This window comes from Drosophila takahashii, chromosome 2L, assembly GCF_030179915.1.
Source record: "Drosophila takahashii strain IR98-3 E-12201 chromosome 2L, DtakHiC1v2, whole genome shotgun sequence".
NCBI classification, from domain to species: domain Eukaryota; kingdom Metazoa; phylum Arthropoda; class Insecta; order Diptera; family Drosophilidae; genus Drosophila; species Drosophila takahashii.
The window spans coordinates 20,836,516-20,863,178 of NC_091678.1; the positions used below are offsets into that span (position 1 = coordinate 20,836,516).

Below are 26,663 nucleotides of genomic sequence, written 5' to 3' on the forward strand. Positions count from 1 at the left end.
TTATCAGATCAGTTTTGTGTTGAGTTTCTTGTTAATTGTGTTTCAAAGTTAATGTTTTTGCAATCTGAAATTAAGCTAAGAAGCCTAAAGAGTCAAAACTGTGGCCAATTTTCGATTAAATAAAGAAATGGTCGAGACTCGCTGTAAAAAAATAAAGTTTTAGTGTAATTTTAGTAATTGTGAACAACCGTTTTGCCTTGGAGTTAATAATTTAAATTTTCGCGGGTGCCTTACCCTTCGGCAAGTTGGCATCTCCAAAGAATTGAATTAGAAAACAGCGCTGCCAACTCTTTCACATAACAGAGCTACACACCACGGTAGTGTTAACAACGTTTCGCTTAGCGGAGACACTGCCACAGTGTGTATCCGCTATGCCAGGTGGCTGTCTAAACTAAATATCCAATACACCCACCTGACAAATCAGAGTGGCCGTTTACAGACTCTTTTTGGTATTTGATAACCCCACGGTCACACTGGTCGAAACGTGGTGCCCATTTCCTCTTGCTCTTCCTCTTTCTTTTTGCAATTGTCAGCCGACGAAGGTGGGTGTTTTTGCCTGCAGCTCGCTGGAATTAATTAACTAATATACTTGTACCACCCGCAGTGCTCTGTGACTTAAACAATCAACATGGTTGCCGTTAAGAAACAAAAGAAGGCGCTGGAGAGCACCAATGCCCGTCTGGCTCTGGTGATGAAGTCCGGCAAGTACTGCCTGGGCTACAAGCAGACCCTCAAGACTTTGCGCCAGGGAAAGGCCAAACTGGTGCTCATCGCCAGCAACACCCCCGCCCTGAGGTGAGACCTTCATGGAAAACTTTGTGCTACTGAGAAGTAGATTTCCACTGCGCCCAAGTTGCCGTTTTTGATGGAACCATATGGAGTCTGCCTTAAAGCTGACTGAGAAGTATGATTCCGAGCGGAGTAGTTGATGGAAACTATGGAGTAGTACAGTCAATCGTCAATCTCAAGCGCCTCCACATGGTTCCACCACAAACGGATTCCACACGGCTTGGGTAAGAAATCTATAGCATAGCCTTAAATTGCTACCACATTATGATGATCCTACCGATTCCGAATGCCTTGACGAATCCTTTTTATACTAGAGACTCTTACTGACCAGTCAAACCAAGAGGATTTCGTTTTTTCAGTCTAGATCTTTGTTGCTAACGTGTTTTCTTTTTTTCCCCACTTTAGGAAGTCTGAGATCGAGTACTACGCCATGTTGGCCAAGACTGAGGTCCAGCACTACAGCGGCACCAACATTGAGCTGGGAACCGCCTGCGGTAAATACTTCCGCGTGTGCACCCTGTCCATCACCGATCCTGGAGATTCGGACATCATCCGCTCGCTGGAGTCGGCATAAACATATTTTTAATCGAACAAGACGACACAATAAAGTTTTGTATGAGCGGAGATAATGTTAAAAATAAAAGTCACTTATTATTTTGGTAATTTACTGATAACGTTAGTATTGGGAATTCTACTCAACCTTGGTAAAAATAGAAGCAGAGAAACCAGCGAATAATGGATAATATTGTCGCTATACAGCATTTAAATATGTATGCTACTGGCGGATTTATATGGCTATTTTATAATCGGCATAGTTCAATTTTTTATCCAGAACAGATTTCGTATTTTGAGAATGCCGTTTTCCAAATATTCGTCATACAGTTCCATTTTTAGTTGATTTATATATTTATTTTCTAAAAATAGGTACATATTTATTGTCATTTTTCTCAAAAACTTTAAGTACAAACTATTCAGAGAGGACCCTTTGACCTAATAACTATTCCATAGCCATTTACAATTGTGCTCATTAGCTTACAGCTTTATATATGGTTTTCCTTGGCCTGGAAAAAATATATTTAATTAAAATAAATATTCAGAAATGGTAATTAATATTTCAGTACTTACATTTTCGGCAACTTTCAGGAGATGATCGAAACTGGCCTTCCCCGTCTGCATCACCATGCCATGGAAAACTTTGGCTTCTGACTCCGTTAACAGCTCGTAAGGCGAACCAAATTCGACGACCCTACCAGCGTCCAAAACCAGTACCTTGTCCGAGTCCATGATGGTGTTCAAACGATGGGCTATCGTAAGTACCGTGCAGTCTTTGAATTTGTTTCGAATGGTCGTTTGGATTAAGGCGTCCGTCTGGGGATCAACATTTGCCGTAGCCTCGTCCATCACGAGGATTTTATTCTCGCGCAGAATGGCTCTTGCCAAGCATACCAACTGCCGCTGGCCCACGCTGAAATTGGTTCCTCCCTCGGAAATGCTGCTCTGCAGACCCGTGGGCAACTCGGAAATTTCCTCCTTCAGGTGAACATCCTCCAAAGCCTTCCAGAGCTTTTCATCCGGATATTGCTCAAAGGGATCCAAGTTGTAGCGCATTGTGCCAGAGAACAAAACGGGTTCCTGTGGTATAATCGAGATCTTACTGCGTAAATCGTGCAGACCCATATCGTTGGTGTCCCGCTTGTCAATAACTATCGCTCCCTCGTTGTAAGAAAGTCGGAAGAGTGCGTTAATCAGCGAGGATTTGCCCGCACCTGTACGTCCCACAATTCCCACTTTTTCCCTGGGTTTAATCCTGAAGTTCAGGCCCTTAAGCACGCAATCCGCTTTGGGATCAGGCACATATCGCAGGCTCAAATCCTTCGTCACCAGCTCACCCTCTGCAGGCCAACTTTTTGGCGGTTGTTTGTCTGCCGGCGAGGTGAAATCTCCCTCGGACTCCAGGTCCTTGTACTCGAGCACTCGCTCCACCGAGGTCATTGAGTTCTCCAGCTCGGCGGATTGTCGCATGCCCCACTGAACCATCCCGGTCATTCCGAGGGCTTGGGTAATGGCCAGACCTATCTGGCCAGCATTGTGCAGAGGGGGATTGAAGAAGCCGTGCAATATCACCGATATCACATAGGCCACACAGAAGAGATCCAAGTAGTAGCCGAAGGCACGACTGGTGGAGACGAACGTGTAGTAGCCGGAGCTATGCAGATCCTGGTAGTTGTCGTACTGCCCGATAAGAAGGCGTTGGGCGCCCATCGCCCGGATGGTGGGAAGTCCGGTGAGGGTGGAACTAAAGTGCGAGTACATTGGCGACCGAGCCACCGCCTCCATGCGCTTTACATCCCTCGAAGTGCTCAGATAGAAGTCACGCCAGTAGTAAAATGCCAGGACCATGGCCAACGTGTTGATCAGATACCACGGATTGGTCACGCACAGCACGCAGATGATGCCCGTCAGGGTGAGGAAGATCTGTATGCAATCCAACATCACGGCGGGCAACGCCTCATCCACTTGACCCAGGTCATTGGCGAATCGGTTGAGGATCCGGCCGGAGGGATTTGTGTTGAAGAAGTACAGAGCCGTACGGGAGAGGCCGCGAAACATGGAGTTGTGCAGCTCGGTGGAGGAGTGCATGGTTATGTTGAAGAAGAGCAGGGTCCGCAGGAGGGCGCAAATAACCAGGCCCACATTTATGGCAGTGAAATAGTAGATATCTTGTGACGAGGATGTCGCGGTGTTTTTTACCCTTGTAAAAAATACATAGCCGATTAGTAATTAAATAAATATTTAAGGATACATATAGAACTCCAATTTTTTCATGTTTTTCTTGCTATTTTTTATCAATAAGGGATTGAGCTAAGATTTCATGAGTTGGCACGTTGATTACGTTGTTCTTATATAATTTTAATTTAATTTTTTTTGTCAAGAGAGGTTTTTCTTGATAAAAAAAATATTTACACATACAAATTTCAACATAATCTAGGTTCAGACAGTGGGCAATTTCATTACCATTACTTTTTTAGATACACGATCCGCAGCTGGGGAAAACAAGGTTTCGAGAAAAACGCATTTAAAGTAATGAAATATATCTACTGCACAAGGAAGGTGGGTGAAGTAATCCTGGTATAAGTTTCAAAATAGTTAGAATTTCCTATTGAAACTTTCAGGACACATTCTTAAAGAGTTATTCTTCCAATTTATAAAACAAAAAAAAATTGACATTTTTTTTCAATATGTATATTCCCTCTTAAGTATTTTTAGTACTCACCAGTACGAAAGGAAGTAATCCCCGCCAGACGCCAAAAGCTGAGTGCCGGTACACAGGAAGACCAGCAGGGCGAAGACCAGGAGCCCACAGCCGGCGCTAAAGTACTTCTTGTACATGGCCAATCCGATTTGACCGACACTCCGGGATTCCTGCACTGGAGCTGCGCTAGGCTTTGGTTTCTCCTTCTCCGCCATGGATTCCAGGGAAGAGGAGCTTCCCTTAGCACTGCCGTTGCTGAGAGTGCTGCTCTGGCGGGAATAGGCCGGAGACTTTTCATCCCCTTCCTCTCCGCCGCCATTTTGAGTGCTCTCCACCAAAAGCTGGGCAAAGTCCTGGCCGCTCATCAGCATCTCTTCGTAGCTGCCACAGGCCGAGACTTTTCCCTTGTCCATGATCACAATGAGATCGGCGTGCTCGAGAAACTGCAGCTGATGGGTGACTAGTATCACTAGCTTTTTGCCCAGAAAGCCGCGCATGCATTCGTCGAAGAGATGTCTACCCACATGGGTGTCCACTGCGCTGAGGGGATCGTCCAATAGGTAGACATCCGCCTTGCGGTAAACAGCTCTGGCCAAACAGATCCTCGCCCTTTGACCGCCGGACAGCGAAGCTCCGCGCTCACCGACGATGGTTCCATCACCGTGCAGCAACTCCAAGTCGCGCTCCAGGGCGCATCGCTTCAGGACGGTGCGATACCGCTGCTTGTCCATTGGCAAGCCGAAGAGGATGTTGTCGCGCACAGAGGCATTAAAGAGCCATGGCTCCTGAGAGGCGTAGGAGTATCGGCCCGACACTTTAACGTATCCCGACTCGGGCGGCAGTTCTCCTAGGATAGCCTGAACAAGGCTGGATTTTCCCGATCCCACGGGTCCGATCACGGCCACCAGTTGAGCTCCCTGCAGCGACATATTGACGTTGTCCAGCACGGGGTCATGGTGCTCCTGGCTCCAGCGCGCTCTCAAGTCTCTGATGTCCACTAGGACATCGGGTACTTTTCCATTTTCAACGGGATAAGCCTTCTTTTCCACACCTCCCAGCAAACGTTGCTCCTCCTCGGGCTTCTCTTCCCTTTGCTCCGACATATCAACTATATTCGATTCCTCACGCATCATAAATGCTTTGATTCGACGCATAGACACCAATAGTTCCGCAAACTGAGACATGCCGCTCGGAAAGAACTTGCTCACCGTGCGCCGCAGGATGTTGTAGAAAGCGGTGACACAGAAGGCACGTTCCGCCGTCAGCTCACCGCCTCCCAAAACGAAAGCCAGGAGGCTCACAAAGATGGCTATGCGACCAAGGGTGATTTCGAAGGAGAGCAAGACGCCGCGCAACAGGTTCATCTGGCGAATGGAGCTCATTTCGCTGCGCCTTAGCTGCTCGATTAGTTTGCCAAATGGCCGCTCCCAAGTGTACATCTTAATAACTTGAATGCCCGAAATGATCTCGTTCATCATGCGCACCCGCTGGTCCGTTCGCAGGGCGGTCTGCAGGCGCAGCTTGGAGGTGACTCGACTCAGGTAGGTTTGCAGCGGCAGATAGAGTATCAAGATGCTGATCCCGTAAAAGGAGGCCAGTCCGATCTGCTGGTACAGAAAGTAGGCGGCGATCAGCAGCTCCAGAGGTCCCAGCCACAGGAAATGGAAGTGGATGAGGCAACGATCGAAGCGGTTGAGGTCGTTGGAGAGAAGGTTCACCACCTGGCCGGTTGTGGTATCCCCCAGCGAAGTGCGGCTAAGGCGCAGAGCTTTTCTATAGATAGCACTGCTCACTGCTACCCGCATTTTCATGGCCAAGTGCTGGGGGGATTCAAATAGAAGCGATTAGGATTTAAAATTAAATTCTACTAATGATTCTTACCATCATGCCCATCATATAGGGGTGCGTGAGGAGAACGCTGGCCAGGATGCAGGCTATCAGGACTACGGCATAGATCTGGGCGTGGTAGCTACTACCGTTTCCATGCTCACTGAACTCCGATATGAGTCCGGCCAAAAGTAGCGGAACGGTGGCTCTATAATAAAGTAAATTAAATTGTTATAATTAATACTAATAATTAGACATCGGATTTTAGGTGAAATCGTATTTTTTTATATACGATTTAAAGCCACATTTAATTGGTTACAAATTATATTTATTAAGTTATAATTACACAAAGAAAAAACGGAACAATATGTAACTGATATTGTTTCATATCAATTTTGTCATATCAAAATGGTATGTTTTCATATCAATATGGTACAAAATCATATGTTCGGAAATATAATTTTGATATGAAAAAATACCCGATGGATGATTATTTTTGGTCTTTTTTTTTCTCTGTGTAGATCTAGGCAAAACTTAATTGAGGTTTTTGTAAACAAGTTTTAACCAATCAAATGTGGCTTTAAATCATATTAAAGCGTTTTGATTTTACCTAAAATCTACTAATAATATAATTGGTTTATATTGGCTCTCACCTAGTTCCCAGTTCCAAGGCGGCAATCGCTATGCCGGATACGATGAGCTGCCAGCCAAAGACGCGTCCGATGACTCGCAGGACACTGGGTTCCCTGCCGGAGGGACCCTTCTGCCGGCAACGGGCCACCTCGTTCTCCCACTCCCGGAAGAACTCATCGCCCAGGCTCTCAGCTCCGTGCTCATCTAGCGTCTTGTAGAGATCCGTCGGTTGGAGCGTCTGCTTGCGACCCTTGAACAGAATGGGCAGGGCATAGCTGGAATTGGAGAAGAATTATGTAAATCGATTTCGCAACAGCGGGAAATTTGTATAGTTAGGCTACGAACAATATGTGGTATCCGATAACGGTTGTCTTCGGATGTCACTTCTCGGCGTCAGTTGACAGGTGCATTGACACACACACACATATGCACTTAAAGGTACTTGATAACCCTTTCTTAGCGGTAAAATGAAACGATTGCGTACCAGAACATTAGCGAGGATAAAATACCTGCCGACTCGCGCGGATTGGGGGGCAGCTTATTGGCCTGCATGATTATGTATGTAAATTAGCCCGGAATTTCAAAAGCTTTCATAAATAATTAACCCGCGATTTATTTTAGTATTTCATCACAGTATGTTTATCAACATAACGTATGTATGTATTTCAATTGCTCGCGACAGATGCTGCACCAGGATTTTGCCACGTGATAACAACAATTGGGAACGCAAAACTTTCCACTCGGTATCTATATGTAGATACGCAATAAACAAATCACTTGAGCCGCCGTCCACGACGCTCCGCTTTTCCAATCATTCTGTTCAATGGTCGCGAAACAGAACGCTTCGAATGCCAAATCAAACGCCCGTCGAGCCCGGAATCAGCTGTTCGACCGGCTGACGCATGTGGGAGAGCGCCGTTGTTGATACATACATACACATACTTACATGGTCACTTCAGCCTTCAAAACATTAGAGTGGACCCTCAAAGATAAGATAAAGGTATTTCTAATTAGGTTACGTTACATCCCAAAGTTCTATTTTTATAATTCTTACAAATGATAAAATAATTTCCCTGTTATACTTTACCAGCTTTCTGAACATTAGGGTGGAAAACTCTGCGATGAGATATGTACATATGTGCCTTGCAATTTGATTCAATTACTCCACTTGCTTGTTTTGTTTGGATTCGTAGAATGTATCTTCAATAGACGTATCTTCAACTTTTCTGTCTCCATAGACAACATTGCCGTAGTAGGTCCCAGTGGACAACCATACATAGACGTAGTAACATTGTAAGCTCGTAATCGTGTGGATGTACGGCTCCTCAATCTTCAGGTGCAGCTCGGTCGCTCGTGTCAGCTTTCCTCGCATTTCTCCAACTTTGATTTGTCTCCGGATAAACCCTTCTGAATATAGGCGTTTTCCTTCTGACCATAAGTGTTTCATTTCTGAACGGTTTCATAACTTTTCTCATAAGCTTTGTTTGTGTTTGTGTACCCTCATTAGTACCATAACCATTTTCTTCAATTTTTGTTTCCCGTCCCAAATTAACAACTTAAGATAACGTATCTAGAAATTTTAAGACACAATAGTATAATAATATTTATAGATATATATGTATTTACATTTGCTGCACCCTTTACCGATAAGATAACAGGTGTTGTAACTAGTTTCCATATATTTATTGTCATTAGTTAACTAACCATAGGTTAAATTGTTAATAACCTTTTCGTAATATCTTCACCCTTCAAAATACAAATATTTATCTACGTTTTATGGTTATTTTAATACCCTTTTAAGTTTTCAAGTATAACAGTTCCGTGAAAGAATCTGTATTGATAGTTCATTATTACGGGTATAATTGAAATTCCATAAAAAAAAATTCCATACATCAATTTCATCATTTCATTTCCTATTTCCTAATCAAGTCCACAAGTATAGCATTTATATTTATCGCTCTTGTCAAGTGTTATACATATATTATCAAAAAATGTAAATTAATAAATTCCGATAATTTAGCTTAGGACCATCATGACATTTTTATTTTACTTCAAAAATTGTAGTAGGGGAGAGTGGGGGAATTTCGTCACAGGGGCAATTTCGTCCCCTGCAATATCTCGGAATCCATAAGTCGTAAAAATATATCATTTTTTTGTTTTAGTCCTTCAAGACGGCCAGACTCAACCAATGCATTTGTTTTGCACAGAAGGCCAAGATAATTAAGCTATAATATTAAATGTGTTTTAACAGTTCAAAAGCTACATTTAGTTCTCGACGAAATTTTTTCTGTATGCCACAATTCAAAAGGAATAAGATACACGATTTTTTATATAATACACAGTGCTATAATGTGCATTTCTGCGTCAGTGATTTTTAACTTCGCGCCTAATTTCGCAAGAAAAATAATTATTTCTAAAAAAGTACGGTCTGGGGAAATTTCGCCACCCTACGCTAAGGGTAAATTCGCACCTATTTTAAATACATATTTTTATATTTGACGAGCTGGCTAACGAACAGACAACCAGCAGCAGCAACAAATATAGGACGTCAACAAAAATGGTACGCTTGATCAGTGTAGCATATTTTCAGGCGTTAAACTCCCTACATTTTTCAGGTGACGAAATTTCCCCAGTTGTGTGGTGATTTTACCCCCCTGTGTGGTGAGATTGCCCCAGTATATTGGTTTTACATTTTATTTTTTTATAAATCACCAAGCTAATTAAAAAAATAGGGGAATGTCACATTTTAAAGCTTGGTGCTAACCGCATTCAACAATAAAAATAGAAATATGATAACGTGTCTCAAGATGGACAAAAAATAGCTTTGAAAAAATGCTGACGAAATTCCCCCACTCTCCCCTACCTAATATATGAATGATTTAAATTTTGCCAGAATATATAAAAGGTTGTATTTATAGTAGTGGGCTTCCGCACACTCTCTGAGCGATTGTTATCTACGTAAACAAACGTCATAATAATACTAGACATTCAATAAATAAAGCAATTAATCATAAATGTATTCTTCTTTTCTTTTAGTTTGATAAGAAAGTAAACCGTTTCTCTGAATGAATGTTAAGTCCATCAAATATTTGCATTTTGCTTTGGCATGACATGTTTTTCTAGCTCTTAATCGTAGAGTAAAGGGGTGTATTTCATGAATGAATTGGAAAGTATGTAACAGGAAGAATATAGAATCTCCATCTGTCCGTCCAATTGATCGCTAAGATCTCCCAAATTATTAAACCTGCAAAGGTGGGATTTATCTTGGGATACTCCACAAGGCGCTCGAGAGTAAGCTTTCTTTATTTTTGTTTTCTAATCCTTTTGGCACCAAATCTAAAATGTAATTTAGATTAATTTGATTTATTTTATGATTTTCTTTTTAAAATTGAACGGACTTAAAAAAAAATTTTTTGAGGTAGGTCAAGAACATTACAGTCAAGTGGGAAATCCTAAACATAAATACCAAGTACCTAAGAGGAAAGGCTTCTACACGGACGCTTCTTCAAAAGCCTGAAAAAAAATTTCGTTGGTTGAGTAAATCATTTTTTAAATAAAAACCCTTACTCTTTGAGCAATCTTCTGAAGGGCGTCGTAGGAGGCCTGTCCCGTCTGCTTGACCATGTCGAGGAACACATTGGAATCTTCCGCTGTCAGAAGTTCATAGGGCGTCCCAAACTCCACAGCTCGTCCAGCATCCATTACCAATACCTTGTCCGAGTCCATGATGGTGTGCAATCGATGAGCGATGGTCAGGACAGTGCAGTCCTTGAACTTGTTTCGAATGGTGGCTTGGATTAGAGCATCTGTCTGGGGATCCACATTGGCCGTAGCCTCGTCCATCACAAGGATTTTGTTTTCCCGCAGAATGGCCCTTGCCAAGCAAACCAACTGGCGCTGACCCACGCTGAAGTTGGATCCTCCCTCGGTGATTTTTGTTTCCAAGCCAGTGGCCATATTGGCCACCACCTCCTTAAGCTGAACTTCCTCCAAGGAGAGCCATAACTTTTCATCACTGTACTCCTCAAAGGGATCCAAGTTGTATCGCATTGTGCCGGAGAACAGAACGGGTTCCTGGGGAATAATCGAGATCTTGCTGCGAAGGTCGTGCAGACCCATCTCATTTGTATCCCGCTTGTCTATGAGGACGGATCCATCATTGTAGGACAGTCGGAAGAGGGCGTTTATCAGCGAGGATTTTCCCGCCCCAGTGCGTCCCACAATACCTATTTTTTCCCTTGGCTTAATGACGAAACTTAGTGACTTGAGCACGTTTTCCGCTTTTGGATCCGGGGTGTAGCGCAGGCTCAGCTCATCAAACTCTATTTTCCCTTGCTCCGGCCAGGACTGGGGTGGCTTCTTATCCGCCGGGGCTTCCAATTCTCCCTCTGGCTCAATGTCCTCGTACTCAATCACTCTCTCCACGGAAATCATTGTTGTCTCCAACTCTGCCGATTGGCGGACAGTCCATTGGACTGTTCCCGTCAAGCCAATGGCCTGCAACGATGTATTGACTAAATGTTTATTAATTAAGTGTCCAGGACTTTACCTGTGTTATGGCCAGACCAACTTCAGCACCATTGGCAGGCGGATACATAAAGAATCCGAGTGTGACGATCGCTAGATAGAGCATACAGAATACGTCTATCCAATAGCCGAAAGCTCGTGATGTGCTAATGAACATGTAGGCAGCGGAGCTGTGCATATCTTGATAGCTATCAAACTCCGCCTCTAAAATACTCTCAGCTCCAAAGGCGCGAATGGTGGACAAACCAGTCAGAGAAGCCGCAAAATGCGAGTAAACTGGGGATCGAGCTGTGAAAAGAAGAAACGTTTTAGGAGGTTTTCTCGTGATTTCTGGTTATCCATCATTAACACTTACTACTAGCCTCTAAACGCTTTACATCCCGCGAAGTTTGAAGATAAAAGGTCCGCAGGTGATAGAAGACAACACCAATTACGAGTGCGGGTATGAGATATACAGGATTGACAATGGATATGACCACGATATTGCCGGCAAGCGAGAGGAAGTCCTGAATGACGGTCATCATTATAATGGGCAGCACCTCATCCACTTGACCCATGTCCTTGGAGAAGCGATTTAGTATACCCCCCGAAGGGTTGGTGTTGAAGAAGTACATGGAAGCTCGACTAATGCCACGAAACATGGAGTTGTGCAACCGAATGGAGGCCTTCATTGCCAAGTTGTAGAACAGAAAGGATCGTTTTACGGTCACAACAATGGTTAGCACTGTAATCAGCGTAAAAATGTAGATGTCGTGCATTGCGTCATCCTCAGATTTAGGCTTTATTGTAGGGTCTTCTTGGATACCATTGTCGCGTTTTCCTGACACCCTAAGGACAATCAAATTTAAGTAATGGGCTTTCTGAATTACACCAGTTTACAATAAACAAGAGAGAACGTTATAGTCGGGTTGGTGTCCCGACTATCTAATACCCGTCACTCGGCTAAAGAGAGTGCGAGAGAGATGGATATATACAATTTTGTTAATTGCGTATAACTTCATGAATGGTTCGATTTGAAAAATGTCTTCTACATTCGATAGGTATAAATATACACAACAAAATCTTTAAAGATGTGGGCGCGAGACACAAATACGCACTCTGTTTTTCGTGAAGGTAAATTTTTCTGATTAAGAAAAGGGAACTTACAATACAAGTTAGAAATTAAAAAGGTGTCAAAAACGTTTTTTACACTGTAAAAAAATTCGTACCATAATAAAAATTGTAAGTGCCGAAAAACAAAAACAAAGGTTTCCTTAAGTGCGTATTTCATCGATTTTTTTTGTAAACTTGGTATAAGGACTACTTACCACGGGGACAAGAAGTAATCTCCAAGCGAGGCAAGGCCCTGGGCACATAAAAAAACGCTTATCACCAAGACGAAGGGAAGGAGGCCGCCTGCAGCCTTAAAGTAATCGGTGTACACTCCCAAGCCAGAACGAGTAACATCCTTCCGCTCCAGGTTGATCACCGGTTCCTTCGGATCTTCCTCTAAACATGATTCCGCATTGGACAGCGCCGATTTCACACTGCTACGTCGCTCATCTGCGATGCAAGTGGTTCTTGATGGCTCCTCAATCGGCTCCTCGGGGTTTTCTCTGTTATCCAGAAAGCTGCCAAAGTCCGCGCCCGATTTTAGAAGCTCCTCATAGGTGCCCACAGCACTAATCTGGCCCTTATCCATGATCACTATTTGATCGGCTTGCTGCAGGAACTGCAGCTGATGGGTGGCCAGAATGACGATTCGATTTCGCAGATAGCCGCGCATGCAGTGCTCGAAGAGGTGGCGGGCTACATTGGAGTCCACCGCACTGAGTGGATCGTCTAGCAAGTAGATGGAGGCCTCCCGGTAGACAGCCCTGGCCAGACTGATTCTCGCCTTCTGCCCTCCCGATAGGGAAGCTCCGCGGTCTCCCACTATGGTCTTATCCTTCAAAGGAAGCAGCTCAAAGTCACGTTCCAGAGCGCATTCCCTCACCACCGAATAATATCGGCGACGGTCCATGGGCTGTCCAAAGAGGATATTCTGGCGCACGGTGCCCGAAAAAAGCCACGGTTCTTGGGAGGCATAGGAAATCGATCCATTAACCTTGATCTCACCAGATTCGGCCCGGAGTTCCCCCAGAACGGCTTGAATCAGACTGGACTTTCCGGAACCAGTGTGACCAACGATGGCCAACAAGGTGCCTGGATGGATCTTTAGGTTTACTCCACTTAGTGTGTAATCCGGTGCGTTGGTATCCCATTTGGCTTTAAGACCACATATGGATAAACATGCCTTCGAATGGACGGGTTCTTCAGTAGTAATGAAGCTACGAGTCGTTCCTATAAGTTTTTCGCCAGCCTCTGGAAGATCTTCTCCCGTTTCTGTGTAATCTACCTTGTTGTCCGAGGTTTCCACCTCTTCAGATAGCAAAAACTTTTGCACACGCCTGATCGAAACTAAGGTTTCTGCCGTCTGCGTGATGCCTAATGGAAAAAAGGCGGTCATATTGGTCCGCACGACGTTGTAGTACGCAGTAATTAGAAAAGCCACTTCCGCCGTAAGGAACTTTCCCAATAGCACAAACAGTACTAAACTAATAAAGATGGATACGCGTGTGAGGAACCTGTTGAATGAGGATAGCAAACCCTTTATGTAGGCCATGTATCGCATGGTATTGATCTCCTTTTCGCGTGCGTAGGAAACCATCCGCTCGAAGGGCAGCTCCCAGGCGTACATCTTTATCACCTGAATGCCGGAGATGATCTCAGTCATCATCCGCATTCGTTTGTCAGTCCGAAGAGAAGTCTTTAATCGTAGCACCGAGATCTTCTTGCTCAGATACATTTGCAGGGGTATGAAAAGTAGCATGAAGGACATGCCAAACACAGCGGCTATTCCTATCTGAAAATAAATGTTGATTTAACTTAACTCACGGGGGAAACTCACCGAACTCACCACTTGGTACATAAGATAGGTTACTAATAGCGTCTGGAGTGGGCCCAACCAAAGATAGTGCGTAAACTGAATAAAAGTGTCCACGCGACCCAGGTCGTTAGAAATTAAATTGATAACATGCCCGGCACATATTTCACCTAAGGCCGTCTTGCTCAATCGAAGGCTCTTCCTGTAGATCAAGCTGGTCAGACCCACCCGAATCTTAAGGCCTGCCAAACAAAAATAAAAAGAAGAAGAAGAAATGCTGATCTTCACGGAGTAACGGGTAACTGATAGTCGAGACACTCGACTTAATTTAATATTTTTTAAAGTAATGCGCTGAAGCTTTAGGACGCCAGGCTCATTCTTTTTCGTTCTATTGATTTGATTTTAAATAAAAAAAAACGTTTAAGGAACATACCTAGATGAGTGACGGCAAAAGAGTAGGGATGTTTGATAGTTACATCGAGGACAGTGCACAAAATCACTAAGGCCGCGTAAACATATGCTGGCTCAATGGTCTCCGTGTCGTGGGAGAAGAAAGATATTAACTTTCCCAGAAATACGGGTTGAAGCGTTGATATAGCCTCCACGATAAAGAGAACTAGTCCGAGGAAGACGAAATACCAGCCAAATACGCGCAGTAGAGTCCTCAGCAAACTGGCGTCCTTCTGGTAAGTCTCTAGTTCTGCCTCCCAGGCACTACATAATTTGTTGCCGAGTTTCTCTAAAAAATGTTCGTTAGGGAACTATCCGAAAATGAAGTAAATATAATCTTAAAGTCTCCCTCTTACCCGACTTGTGCTCTTTCAAGGCCCTGTAAAGGTCTTTCGTATCCAATGTGACCTTTCGCCCCTTAATAAAAGTGGGTATGGTATACCTACATTAATTATTTTGATATCACAAATATAATCTTTAGGTTTTTGATCTGTCTTACCAATAACTTAATACCGAAAAAATGTTCGATCGCTCTCGCGGATTTTCCGGAAGGTCTTCGGAATTTAATGACTGCATTTTGCACACTTTCTAAGAACTGAGCTGGTAGTTAAATTTACAAATTAAAATTGTATCAAAAAACAAGAAAGACCGCTATAGTCGAGTGCTTCGACTTTCAAAAACCCCTTACACAACTAAGGGAGATATCAAATTGATATTATCAATCACCAAAGCGACTGACGGTATTCACGCCACCTAGGGGATTTTTTATTATTCGCTCAAAACATCCGATTTGAAAAACATAAAAATCTTCATTCTACATTTTCGGTTTTAGGGGGTTTGACTGAGCGAAGCACCCTGATAAAACAAACTTGCGCTGCGCAGGAACCCTTTTAATTTTAATAATTTCCGAGATCACTTCTATATTTTTAAATTTATGTTTTTTTCCATGAAATTATAAAGTTTAACCGAGAAAACCAAGAAAATACAACAATAAACACAATCAGCTTTTAGGAGGCTTATCTAATCAAATTAATTAGAACGTAATCAGCCATTAACAAACTATTAAATATTGTATTTAATATAATAAGAGAAGCTGTCGTGCTACATTTATTAAATCATATTTCTAGCTTCCGAAATTCGTAATATAATTAGTAAGTTAAACAGCTATCCGTCCGCGCACCGAAAAGTTCAGCAAGGTACTAACAAGTGGTTGGGAGACCATCAGCTCGTATTGCCAAATTCGCCGCAGAGAAACGAGATAAGATTTAGTTTATAGTTTAATGGGGCTTTGTTTAAGAGTATGATTTTACAATTTTTATTGGACGCTCTGGCAAGAGCAGGAATATAAAATCTGTGGAAGATAAACATGTTTAATTATAAAACATAACTTTTTGCTTTTGCTTAGCGGTAATTAACTGCTTAGGCTTAAGTTCATCTCAAAAATAGTTAGATAAGATAAAAAAAACTTAATACTATACACTTGCACGTTTGTAATTAAAGTGCTGATTTCGTTAAATTGTACTCTCATAAAAACCTTAAAGTAATCTAATTCTCAAGAATTACAAATGAAATGAAATGAAATGATGGTTACAGCTTGAGAAGTAAATCTAAATCTGGAAATCTCCAACATTATCTGATATAACTACATATATACGCTGCACAACCTCTTATGCCTATAGAAGAAATTCCTTTACGTAGTTGCTGCATTTCCTGAAGAAGTAGCGCAGGCTGCACTTTCAAAGGACTAAAATTAAAATGTTGTTAAGTACTCAAGCAAATGGTGAAAATATCAAAAGTCAACCAACCGTTTGTACTATTTTCACCAGACTGTCGTAACAGGCCTGTCCCGTCTGCCTAACCATGTCGTGGAACACCTTCGAATCTACCGCTGTCAGAAGTTCATAGGGCGTCCCAAACTCCACAGCTCGTCCAGCATCCATTACCAATACCTTGTCCGAGTCCATGATGGTGTGCAATCGATGGGCGATCGTTAGGACAGTGCACTCCTTGAACTTGTTTCGAATGGTGGCTTGGATTAGAGCATCTGTCTGGGGATCCACATTGGCCGTAGCCTCGTCCATCACTAGGATTCTATTTTCCCGCAGAATGGCTCTTGCCAAGCAGACCAATTGGCGCTGACCCACGCTGAAGTTGGATCCTCCCTCGGTGATTTTGGTCTCTAAGCCAGTGGTCATATTGGCCACCACCTCCTTAAGCTGGACTTCCTCCAAGGAGAGCCACAACTTTTCATCACTGTACTCCTCAAAGGGATCCAAGTTGTATCGTATTGTGCCGGAGAACAGAACGGGTTCCTGAGGAATAATCGAGATTTTGCTGCGAAGGTCGTGCAGACCCATCTCATTTGTATCCCTTTTGTCAATCAGGACGGATCCATCGTTGTAGGACAGTCGGAAGAGGGCGTTAATCAGCGAGGATTTTCCCGCCCCAGTGCGTCCCACAATACCAATTTTTTCCCTTGGCCTAATGACGAAACTAAGTGATTTGAGCACATTTTCCGCCTTTGGATCCGGCGTATATCGCAGGCTCAGCTCATCAAACACAAGTTTTCCCTGCTCTGGCCAGGACTGGGGTGGCTTCTTATCCGCCGGGGCTTCCAATTCTCCCTCTGGCTCAATGTCCTCGTTCTCAATCACTCTCTCCACGGAAATCATCGTGGTTTCCAACTCGGCCGACTGGCGGACAGTCCATTGGACAATTCCCGTTAAGCCTATGGCCTGCAAAAATGTAATGTATTGATTTTTTAAGTAGAAGAAGTTTCCGGGTCTTTTACCTGTGTTATGGCTAGACCAACATCAGCACCACTGGCAGGGGGATAGACGAAGAAGCCGAGTGTGACTATCGCTAGGTAGAGTACACAGAATATATCCATCCAATAACCAAATGCGCGTGATGTGCTTATGAACATGTAGGCAGCGGAGCTGTGCATATCTTGATAGCTATCGAACTCCGCCTCTAAAATGCTCTGAGCTCCAAAAGCACGAATGGTGGACAGACCAGTCAGAGAAGAAGAAAAATGCGAATAAACTGGAGATCGAGCTGTGATAGAAATTATGTAAAATTTATACTGAACGAGAGAGGAAGCTATCTTCGGCCAGCCAAAGTTTATATGTCCTTGCAGATTATTTTTATTAGATTTAAATGCGTATATATTGTTATGTTAATTATATCCCTTACTGCGTTTCAAACTTCTGATTGAAATTATTATACCCTCTGTATAAAAGATACTCAGACTTCGCGCAAATAGAATCAATGTAGCGACTTATATTACATGAGAAGGAGCTATAAGGACCTATTCGAAATTCAATCTGTCATACTTCGATTTTGTTGTTTAAAAAGAGAGAAAACAGCAGGACAAAATAACGGGAATTATTTCAATTATGTTTTCTTACATTTTCGGACATATCAAATTGATTGTGCGATATCATCAAATTGATCATCATTTCGTAAAAAGTTTTTATTGTGTGTTACTTACCACTAGCCTCTAATCGCTTTACATCCCGCGAAGTTTGGAGGTAAAAGGTACGCAGCTGATAGAAGAATACACCTATTACGAGTGCGGGTATAAGATATACAGGATTGACAATGGATATGACTACGACATTGCCGGCAAGCGAGAGGAAGTCCTGAATGACGGTAATCATTATGGTGGGCAGCACCTCATCCACTTGACCCATATCCTTGGAGAAGCGATTTAGGATACCACCCGAAGGGTTGGTGTTGAAGAAGTACATGGAAGCTCGACTAATGCCACGAAACATGGAGTTGTGCAAACGAATGGAGGCCTTCATTGCCAAGTTGTAGAACAGAAAGGACCTTTTTACGGTCACAACAATGGTTAGCACTGTAATCAGCGTAAAAACGTAGATGTCGTGCATTGCGTCATTCTCAGATTTATGCTTAATTGTTAGGTCTTCTTTGAAACCGTCGTCGCGTTTTCCTGAAACCCTAAAGACAAAAAAATTCAACTCATGGGATCTCTCAATTAAATGAGGACTACTTACCAGGGGGACAAAAAGTAATCTCCAAGCGAGGCTAGGCCCTGGGAACCTAAAGAAACGGTTATCATCACGACGAATGGGAGAAGGCCGCCTCCTGCCTTGAAGTAATCGGTGTACACTCCCAAGCCAGAACGAGTCACCCATTTCCGCTCCAGCTTGATCACCGGTTCCTTTGGGTCTTCCTCTGGACAGGATTCCGCATTGGACAGAGCCGATTTCACACTGCTACGTCGCTCGTCTGTGATGCAAGGGATTTTTGATGGCTCCTCAATTGGCTCCTCGTGGTTTTCTGGATTGAGCAAAATGCTTCCGAAGTCTGCGCCCGATTTTAGAAGCTCCTCATAGGTGCCCACAGCACTGATCTGGCCCTTATCCATGATCACTATTTGATCGGCTTGCTGCAGGAACTGCAGCTGATGGGTGGCCAGAATGACGATTCGATCACGCAGATAGCCGCGCATGCAGTGCTCGAAGAGGTGGCGGGCTACATTGGAGTCCACCGCACTGAGTGGATCGTCCAGCAAGTAGATGGAGGCCTCCCGGTAGACAGCCCTGGCCAGACTGATTCTCGCCTTCTGCCCTCCCGATAGGGAAGCTCCGCGGTCTCCCACTATGGTCTTATCCTTCAAGGGAAGTAGCTCAAAGTCTCGTTCAAGAGCGCATTCCTTCACCACCGAATAATATCGACGACGGTCCATGGGCTGGCCAAAGAGGATATTCTGGCGCACGGTGCCCGAAAAAAGCCACGGTTCTTGGGAGGCATAGGAAATCGATCCATTAACCTTGATCTCACCAGACTCGGCACGGATTTCTCCCAGAACGGCTTGAATCAGACTGGACTTTCCGGAACCAGTGTGACCAACAATGGCCAACAAGGTGCCAGGATGGACCTGTAGGTGTACTCCACTTAGTGTGTAATCCGGTGTGTTGTTATCCCACTTGGCTTTAAGACCACATATGGATAAACACGCCTTCGAATGATCGGGTTCTTCAGTAGTAATGACGCTACGAGTCGTTCTTATGAGTTTTTCGCCTTCTCCTGTTTCAGTGTAATCTACCTTGTTATCCGAGGTTTCCGCGTCTCCAGATAGCAAAAACTTTTGCACACGCCTAATGGAAACTAGGGTCTCTGCCGTCTGCGTGATGCCTAGTGGAAAAAGGGTGGTCATATTAAGCCGCACGACGTTATAGTATGCGGTGACTAGAAAGGCTACTTCCGCCGTGAGGAACTTTCCCAATAGGACAAACACAACCAAACTGAGAAAAATGGATACGCGGGTGAGGAATTTGTTGAAGGACGAAAGGATGCCTTTAATATAGCTGACGTGCCGGATGGTATTGATTTCCTTTTTGCGGGCATAGGAAACCAATCGCTCGAAGGGCAGCTCCCACGCGTACATTTTTATCACCTGAATACCTGAGATGATCTCAGTCATTATCCGCATTCGGTTGTCCGTCCGAAGAGCGGTCTCTAGTCGAAGTACCGAGATCTGGTTGCCCAGATACATCTGCAGGGGTATAAAGAGTAGCATGAAGGACATGCCAAACACCGCCGCAACTCCAACCTGCAAAGGAATTTTAGTTGTGTTTAACTTTTTGGAGATAATCAATTTACGAAACTAACCTCCTTGTACAAAAGATAGGTTACTAAAAAGGTCTGAAGTGGGCCCAACCAAAGAATGTGCGTATACTGAAGAACCGAGTCCACTCGGTTCAGATCGTTGGAAATTAAAGTGATGATATGCCCGGCAGATATTTCGCCTAAAGAAGATTTGCTCAGGCGAAGGGCCTTCCGGTAGATCATGCTGCTTAGACCCACCCGAATCTTTAGGCCTGCGAAGCAAGTCCATGATTATTACTCTTATTTCATAATAACTCTATTCTATATGCTCTTTAAAATTCATACATAATTTCTTGGTATTTATTAGATAAAGAGAGTAAGAAACTTACCTAAGTGAGTGATGGCAAATGCGAAGGGATGTAGGAGGGTCACGCAGCAGACATTGCATAAAATTACTCCGGCTACATATGCATATGCTGACCCCTTGAACTCGGAGTTGTGGGAGAAGGAAGATATAAGCTTCACCAAAAATGTAGGCTGCATCGTTAGCACAGCCTCCATGATGAAGAGAACTAGGCCAAGGAACCCGAAATACCAGCCAAATACCCGCAGGAGAGTTCTCAGCAAACTAGCGTTCTTCTTGTGAGTCTCCAGTTCCATCTCCCATGCACTGCATAATTTATTGCCGAGGGTTTCTTTAAAAACGGTTACGGCAAAATTAAATACAATCTGAAAATCTGGAATCTTACCTGACTTGTGCTCTCTCAACGGCCTGTAAAGGTCCTTCGTATCCAATGTGACCTTGTGCCCCTTTAAAAAAGTGGGTATGGTATACCTAAATTAAATAAAGTGGGTAACTAAAAAATTATCGTTACATATTTGCACTGCCTTACCAAAAACTTAATATCGAAAAAATGTTTGATTGCTCTCGAGGGTTTTCCGGGAGATCGTTGCCTTTAACCGACTGCATTTTACACACTTTAAACAGATCTTGGAGTTAAATACAATAATTACAAATAACTTGACGCCCAGCTTTAATAAGGGTTGTCTAATCAAATTAATTTGATTGTTAATGCTTCTATAAAATCATATTTCAGGCATCAGAGCACTATAATATAACTAGGAAGTTCAACACCTTTCCGTCTGCTCAGCCAAAAAGTTCTGAAAGCCAATGACCAACGGTTAGGTTACTAAAGGCCCATACTGCCGAATTCGCCGCAGATATTCGAGATAAGATTTAGTTTATAGTTTTAAGGAACAACACTAAATAGTATTCGTTTGTATACGCCTTTACTCACAAAGAAATATTACATCTGTATAACATAAGCCTTAATCATTTTTCAAAAGTACAACATTACTCGAAATATTTGGTTAAGAGAACATTTTTGTCTAGACTTTATTTATTCTCAGTTAGATAAGATAACATTAAATTAGCACTAGACATACGCACGTGTATCCATTAAAACATAAAAGTAATCATATTTGAAAGATAACTATTTGAGAAGATATTAATGTGTAGTTTGTTCTTTTCATGAAGAAATACATTAATGCTGAACGCTTTCAAAGGCCTGAAATTAAGATTTTATAAATTATCCGGGTAAATGATGAACATGTCAAGTGATATCTAACCTTTTGCGCGATTTTCATCATGCCGTCGTAAGAGGCCTGTCCCGTCTGCTTGACCATGTCGAGGAACACCTTGGAATCTCCCGCTGTCAGAAGTTCATAGGGCGTCCCAAACTCCACAGCTCGCCCAGCATCCATTACCAATACCTTATTCGAGTCCATGATGGTGTGCAATCGATGAGCGATCGTCAGGACAGTGCAGTCCTTGAACTTGTTTCGAATGGTGGCTTGGATTAGAGCATCTGTCTGGGGATCCACATTGGCCGTAGCCTCGTCCATCACGAGGATTCTATTATCCCGCAGAATGGCCCTTGCCACGCAGACTAACTGGCGCTGACCCACGCTGAAGTTGGATCCTCCCTCGGTGATTTTGGTCTCCAAGCCCTTTTCCATATTGGCCACCACCTCCTTAAGCTGCACTTCCTCCAAGGAGTTCCACAATTTTTCATCACTGTACTCCTCAAAGGGATCCAAGTTGTATCGCATTGTGCCGGAGAACAGAACGGGTTCCTGGGGAATAATCGAGATCTTGCTGCGAAGGTCGTGCAGACCCATCTCATTTGTATCCCTTTTGTCAATCAGGACGAATCCATCGTTGTAGGACAGTCGGAAGAGGGCGTTAATCAGCGAGGATTTTCCCGCCCCAGTGCGTCCCACAATACCAATTTTTTCCCTTGGCCTAATGACGAAACTAAGTGATTTGAGCACATGTTCCGCCTTTGGATCCGGCGTGTAGCGCAGGCTTAGCTCATCAAACACGATTTTTCCTTGCTCTGGCCAGGATTGGGGTGGCTTTTTATCCGCCGGGGCTTCCAATGATCCCTCTGGCTCGATGTTCTTGTACTCAACCACTCTTTCCACGGAAATCATTGTGGTCTCCAACTCGGCCGCTTTGCGCATTGCGTACTGCACCATAGTTGTTAAACCGAGGGCCTGCATAAAAAAAAAAGGTTAAATGGAAGATTTAAAATGTTAGGGTTAGTTACCTGTGTTATGGCCAAACCCACATATCCTCCGTTAGCCGGCGGAAAGACGAAGAAACTTAGCGTAATAATAGCAATATACAAAACACACATACAATCTAGCCAATACCCAAAAGCCCTTGTTGTGGAAATAAACATGTAAAATGCCGAGCTTTGCACGTTCTGTAAGCTGTCAAACTCCATCTCCAGAATGTCCTGAGCTTCAAAAGCTCGAATGGTGCTTAGACCAGATAGAGAAGCGGACAAATGCGAGTAAACGGGGGATCGAGCTTTGAAAACATAGAAGAAAAGAAAGAAAAATTAGGAAACTATTTAAAACTATTTAATGATAGTCCTTACAAGCAGATTCAATTCGTTTTAGATCTCTCGAAGTTTTTAGATAAAAGGTTCGCAGCTGATAGAAAACGATTCCAACAAAAAGTGTTGGAATAAGCAAAAGCGGATTGACAATGGCTATCACGATGACTACTCCGGCCAGTAAAAGAAAGCTCTGTGTAACATATAACATCAAAAAGGGCAGTACCTCGTCTACTTGGCTCATGTCCTTGGAAAAACGATTTATAATTCGTCCGTGCTCATTTATACTGAAAAAGTACATGGAGGCGCGCATGATCGCATTAAATATGGTATTATGCAAACGAATAGAGGCATTCTTGTTGATGTTGATCAAAAGACTTCCAGAAGCCACGCTTAAAATAATGGTCAGGACCATGATCATCGTGAATATGTACATGTCCATTGTTTCTGAGTCCACAGACCACTCCATATCAAGCCAACTTATAAAGTGGCTCGCGACAGAAGTTCCTCCTTCGTCGGCAACTTGGCGTTTTTTGCTAACCCTAACAGAAAATAATTAAAATAAGATTATGGATTTCAGTAACCCATGTGTATAGATAATGCTTGCTTACCAGTAGGTCAAGAAGTAATCGCTTAATGAGATCACACCCTGGGCAATCAGGAAACAGCTAACCATGAAGAAACAGGCGAAAAATCCACCGCCCGCTTGGAAGTACTTCCTGTACAAGGAAAGACTGATGCCACCTGATGCTTGGTGCTCCACATTGACCTTCTCCGGACAAGAGTCTGCGATCGAATGCTCCGATTTTTCGCTGTTGCGGCGCTGCTCCTTGTGAATGTTACTGCAGATGCTCAGGTCCTCAGGATCTTCAGGATCTTCCTTCTCAGCTAAACCAAGCATGGTGACTCCTTCCTTAAGTAGCGACTCGTAGGTGCCCACAGCAATCAATTGGCCCCTATCCAGGACCAAAATCTGATCGGCTTGCTGCAGGAACTGCTGCTGATGGGTGACCAGGACTACTGTGCGTCCGCGCAGATAGCCACGGAAACATTCCTCGAAGAGATGACGGGCCACATTGGAGTCCACCGCACTGAGTGGGTCGTCTAGGAGGTAGATGGAGGCCTCTCGGTAGACAGCCCTGGCCAAACAGATCCTCGCCCTCTGTCCACCCGACAGGGAAGCCCCGCGATCTCCCACTATGGTTTTATCCTTCAAAGGAAGTAGCTCGAAGTCCCGTTCCAGAGCGCAACTCTTGACCACAGAGGCATACCGCCGACGATCCAAGGACTTGCCGAAGAGGATATTCTGGCGCACGGTGCCGGAGAAAAGCCACGGCTCCTGGGAGGCATAGGACAGGGAGCCATTAACCTCGATCTGTCCGCACTCCGCTTGCAGCTCACCAAGAATGGCCTGGATGAGGCTGGACTTGCCGGATCCCGTGGGACCCGTAATGCAAACTAGGGACCCGGGCTGAATTTTCACATTTATCCCACTAAGTGCGTAGTCGGGCGAGTTATGATCCCATCTGCCCGCAAACCTTGTGATCGAAATACCAGACAGAGGGGGTACGGAATGAATAATAGTGTCGGAGTCCGTCGGAGGCAATAGATTTTCTTCCGCTTCATCTTTATTTTCCTCCGTGTTAGAGTTCGTCGGCAGATGTGGGCTTCTTGCAGGCTGTTTCACCTCATCCAAAAGCATAAACTTTTCTATACGTTTTATAGTAACTAGGATTTGGGCCGAATGCGTTATGGCATATGGAAAAAATACGGTCATGGAGTTTTGAAGCACGTTATAATAGGCGGTTATCAGAAAAGCCACTTCCGGACTTAGAAGCTTCCCCAGCATGACATAGCCAACCAGGCTGAGGAATATGGAAACGCGTCCGATAAATAGTGGGAAGGCTAAGGTAAGATTTAATACATGTCCTCCTTGGGTAATAGTGTTAATCTCCTTTTTTCTAGCGTATGCCACAATTCGCTGGAAAGGTAACTCCCAAGCATACATTTTGATAACTTGAATGCCCGAGATTATTTCGTTAATCAACCGCATTCGCTTGTCCGTCCTTTTGGCCGCTCTTAATCGCAGCACTGCCGTGATCCTGCCAATATACAACTGCAGGGGTATGAAGAGCACCATGAAGACGACGCCAAAAACGGCTGCAACCCCAATCTGGAGAGAGTACATGTGAATGAATTCCGTATTACTCAGGAATATATTCATAACTTTGGCTTACCTCCTGGTACATCAAGAAAGTTATTACCAGCGTTTGTAGCGGACCCACCCACAAATAGTGAGCCTGGAAAGGATTACTGTCCAGGCGGGCTAAGTCTGTTGATATAAGATTAAGCACATGTCCGGACATTGAGTCGGCCAGTGCCCGATTGCTCAGCCGTAACGCCTTCCTATAGATCATGCTGCCTATGGCTATTCGCATCCTAAAACCTATAATATCGTTCAGCGATCACATTTTTTATTAACTGATATTTTATTGCCAGACTCACAAAGTTGTTGGATGCCAAAGAAGGCCGGATGCATGATGATCACGCTAAGGACACTGCTCATGATTAGTCCACCCGCATAGTAATAGCCTTTCTCAACAACTTCTGACTTGTTAACGAAGTAGGAAATAAGCTTTAGCAATAGCATTGGCTGAAGGGTTTTCAGTCCCAACTCCACCAGAAAGTAGAGCAGACCCAAAATACCGAATTGCCATCCAAACACCCGAAGAAGAACCCTTAGCAGATTCGGCTTACCCTTCGAATTTTTTAGTTCTCGCTCCCACGCAGAGGATAATTTGTTGCCAAGGGTATCTGAAAGCCCAGGCTATAATAAGTAGTATGTACATCAAAAGAAGAAGTTGTAGGTCAAAAGAACCACTCAATTTCGTGATTATAGCCCGACAACTTATGTTCTAAATTGAGGTGCTGTTTTAACGCATCAAAACTTTACAATACCCGATTTGTGTTCCTCTAAAGTCCTGTATATATCCTTTGTTTCCAATATTGCCTTGGACCCTTTTAAAAATATGGGCATAGTATACCTATAAATTTTGTATTGTTAGCTTACTTACAAATTTACGATTTTGGTTCTTACCAATAGCATAATGCCGATATAAAATTTGCTTTCTTTCTGGGATTCTCCTGTAGATCTTCAGTCTTTATTGACTGCATTTTAAAATAAGGTCAAGACTTGTTGAATCCAGTGCGAGGTTTAAATTAGGGTAAAATTCCTTAATTGTAAAACAAGTTTGCCGCAAAATAAATATAAATATTATAACCGAAACAAGAAACACGTCTTTTCACCTTAAAGTTCAGCAACCTACTGACGAGTGGTAAGCAATTGGCTAACAGTTCCAAGTTTTTAACAGATAAGTGAGATAAGAGTTAGTTTATAATTTGAAGTGAAGGCTGTGGATAATTCGGTGGAAGAGCGTATATTTAAAATAATTGTACAAAACTATATTCATAAATTAAAAAAAAAATGCTTATCTTAGAATTTGGCAGTGTTACTATTTTTGGTTTTACTCTTTTTTTTTAATTTTCCGACTTACTCTCTTCTGCCATAGACGTCCGTGCCTAATCTTGTACGTTATCTCTATTTTGGTGGTGGTTTCGACACACCATTCTTTGCTTACAAGCGGGTTTTTATCTTTTCACATGCGAGGGCCGCCGATTAAACTAGTTTGCAGGCAAAATATTCAAAAAAGGATGATGGTAATTCCTGGTAGATTTGGATTCCTAGATTACAACAAAAGTCAACCAAATTGTTCATTAAAATCCATCCTAGTGA

At 43.4% G+C, this 26,663-nt stretch overlaps 4 protein-coding genes and 1 pseudogene across 4 annotated transcripts; 1 reads left to right on the forward strand and 4 right to left on the reverse strand.

The window, feature by feature from the left end:
• Nucleotides 1-436: 436 nt before the first annotated feature.
• On the forward strand, nt 437-1,452 carry RpL30 (ribosomal protein L30). Its single transcript, XM_017144577.3, has 3 exons — nt 437-542; nt 605-795; nt 1,195-1,452. The coding sequence occupies exons 2-3, from the start codon at nt 629-631 to the stop codon at nt 1,361-1,363; spliced, it is 336 nt and encodes a 111-aa protein (XP_017000066.1). The 5' UTR covers nt 437-542; nt 605-628; the 3' UTR covers nt 1,364-1,452.
• Nucleotides 1,453-1,696: 244 nt separating this feature from the next.
• On the reverse strand, nt 1,697-7,374 carry LOC108059348 (probable multidrug resistance-associated protein lethal(2)03659). The gene is made up of 6 exons (XM_017144576.3): nt 6,987-7,374; nt 6,523-6,777; nt 5,924-6,077; nt 4,064-5,862; nt 1,915-3,541; nt 1,697-1,850 (listed from the first exon to the last, which is right to left on the reverse strand). The coding sequence occupies exons 1-6, from the start codon at nt 7,052-7,054 to the stop codon at nt 1,830-1,832; spliced, it is 3,924 nt and encodes a 1,307-aa protein (XP_017000065.2). The 5' UTR covers nt 7,055-7,374; the 3' UTR covers nt 1,697-1,829.
• Nucleotides 7,375-9,867: 2,493 nt separating this feature from the next.
• On the reverse strand, nt 9,868-14,960 carry LOC108059340 (probable multidrug resistance-associated protein lethal(2)03659). Its single transcript, XM_017144567.3, has 9 exons — nt 14,884-14,960; nt 14,741-14,826; nt 14,368-14,673; nt 13,968-14,176; nt 12,337-13,913; nt 11,385-11,857; nt 11,052-11,317; nt 10,070-10,999; nt 9,868-10,015 (listed from the first exon to the last, which is right to left on the reverse strand). Exons 1-9 carry the CDS (start codon nt 14,958-14,960, stop codon nt 9,992-9,994), a joined length of 3,948 nt encoding a protein of 1,315 aa, XP_017000056.2. The 3' UTR covers nt 9,868-9,991.
• An 885-nt stretch (nt 14,961-15,845) lies between these two features.
• On the reverse strand, nt 15,846-21,270 carry LOC108059339 (probable multidrug resistance-associated protein lethal(2)03659). Its single transcript, XM_044394854.2, has 9 exons — nt 20,858-21,270; nt 20,714-20,799; nt 20,354-20,659; nt 20,028-20,236; nt 18,407-19,968; nt 17,878-18,350; nt 17,176-17,441; nt 16,190-17,119; nt 15,846-16,128 (listed from the first exon to the last, which is right to left on the reverse strand). The coding sequence occupies exons 1-9, from the start codon at nt 20,932-20,934 to the stop codon at nt 16,075-16,077; spliced, it is 3,963 nt and encodes a 1,320-aa protein (XP_044250789.1). The 5' UTR covers nt 20,935-21,270; the 3' UTR covers nt 15,846-16,074.
• Nucleotides 21,271-21,493: 223 nt separating this feature from the next.
• On the reverse strand, nt 21,494-26,095 carry LOC108059352 (probable multidrug resistance-associated protein lethal(2)03659; annotated as a pseudogene).
• Between the last annotated feature and the right edge of the window lie 568 nt (nt 26,096-26,663).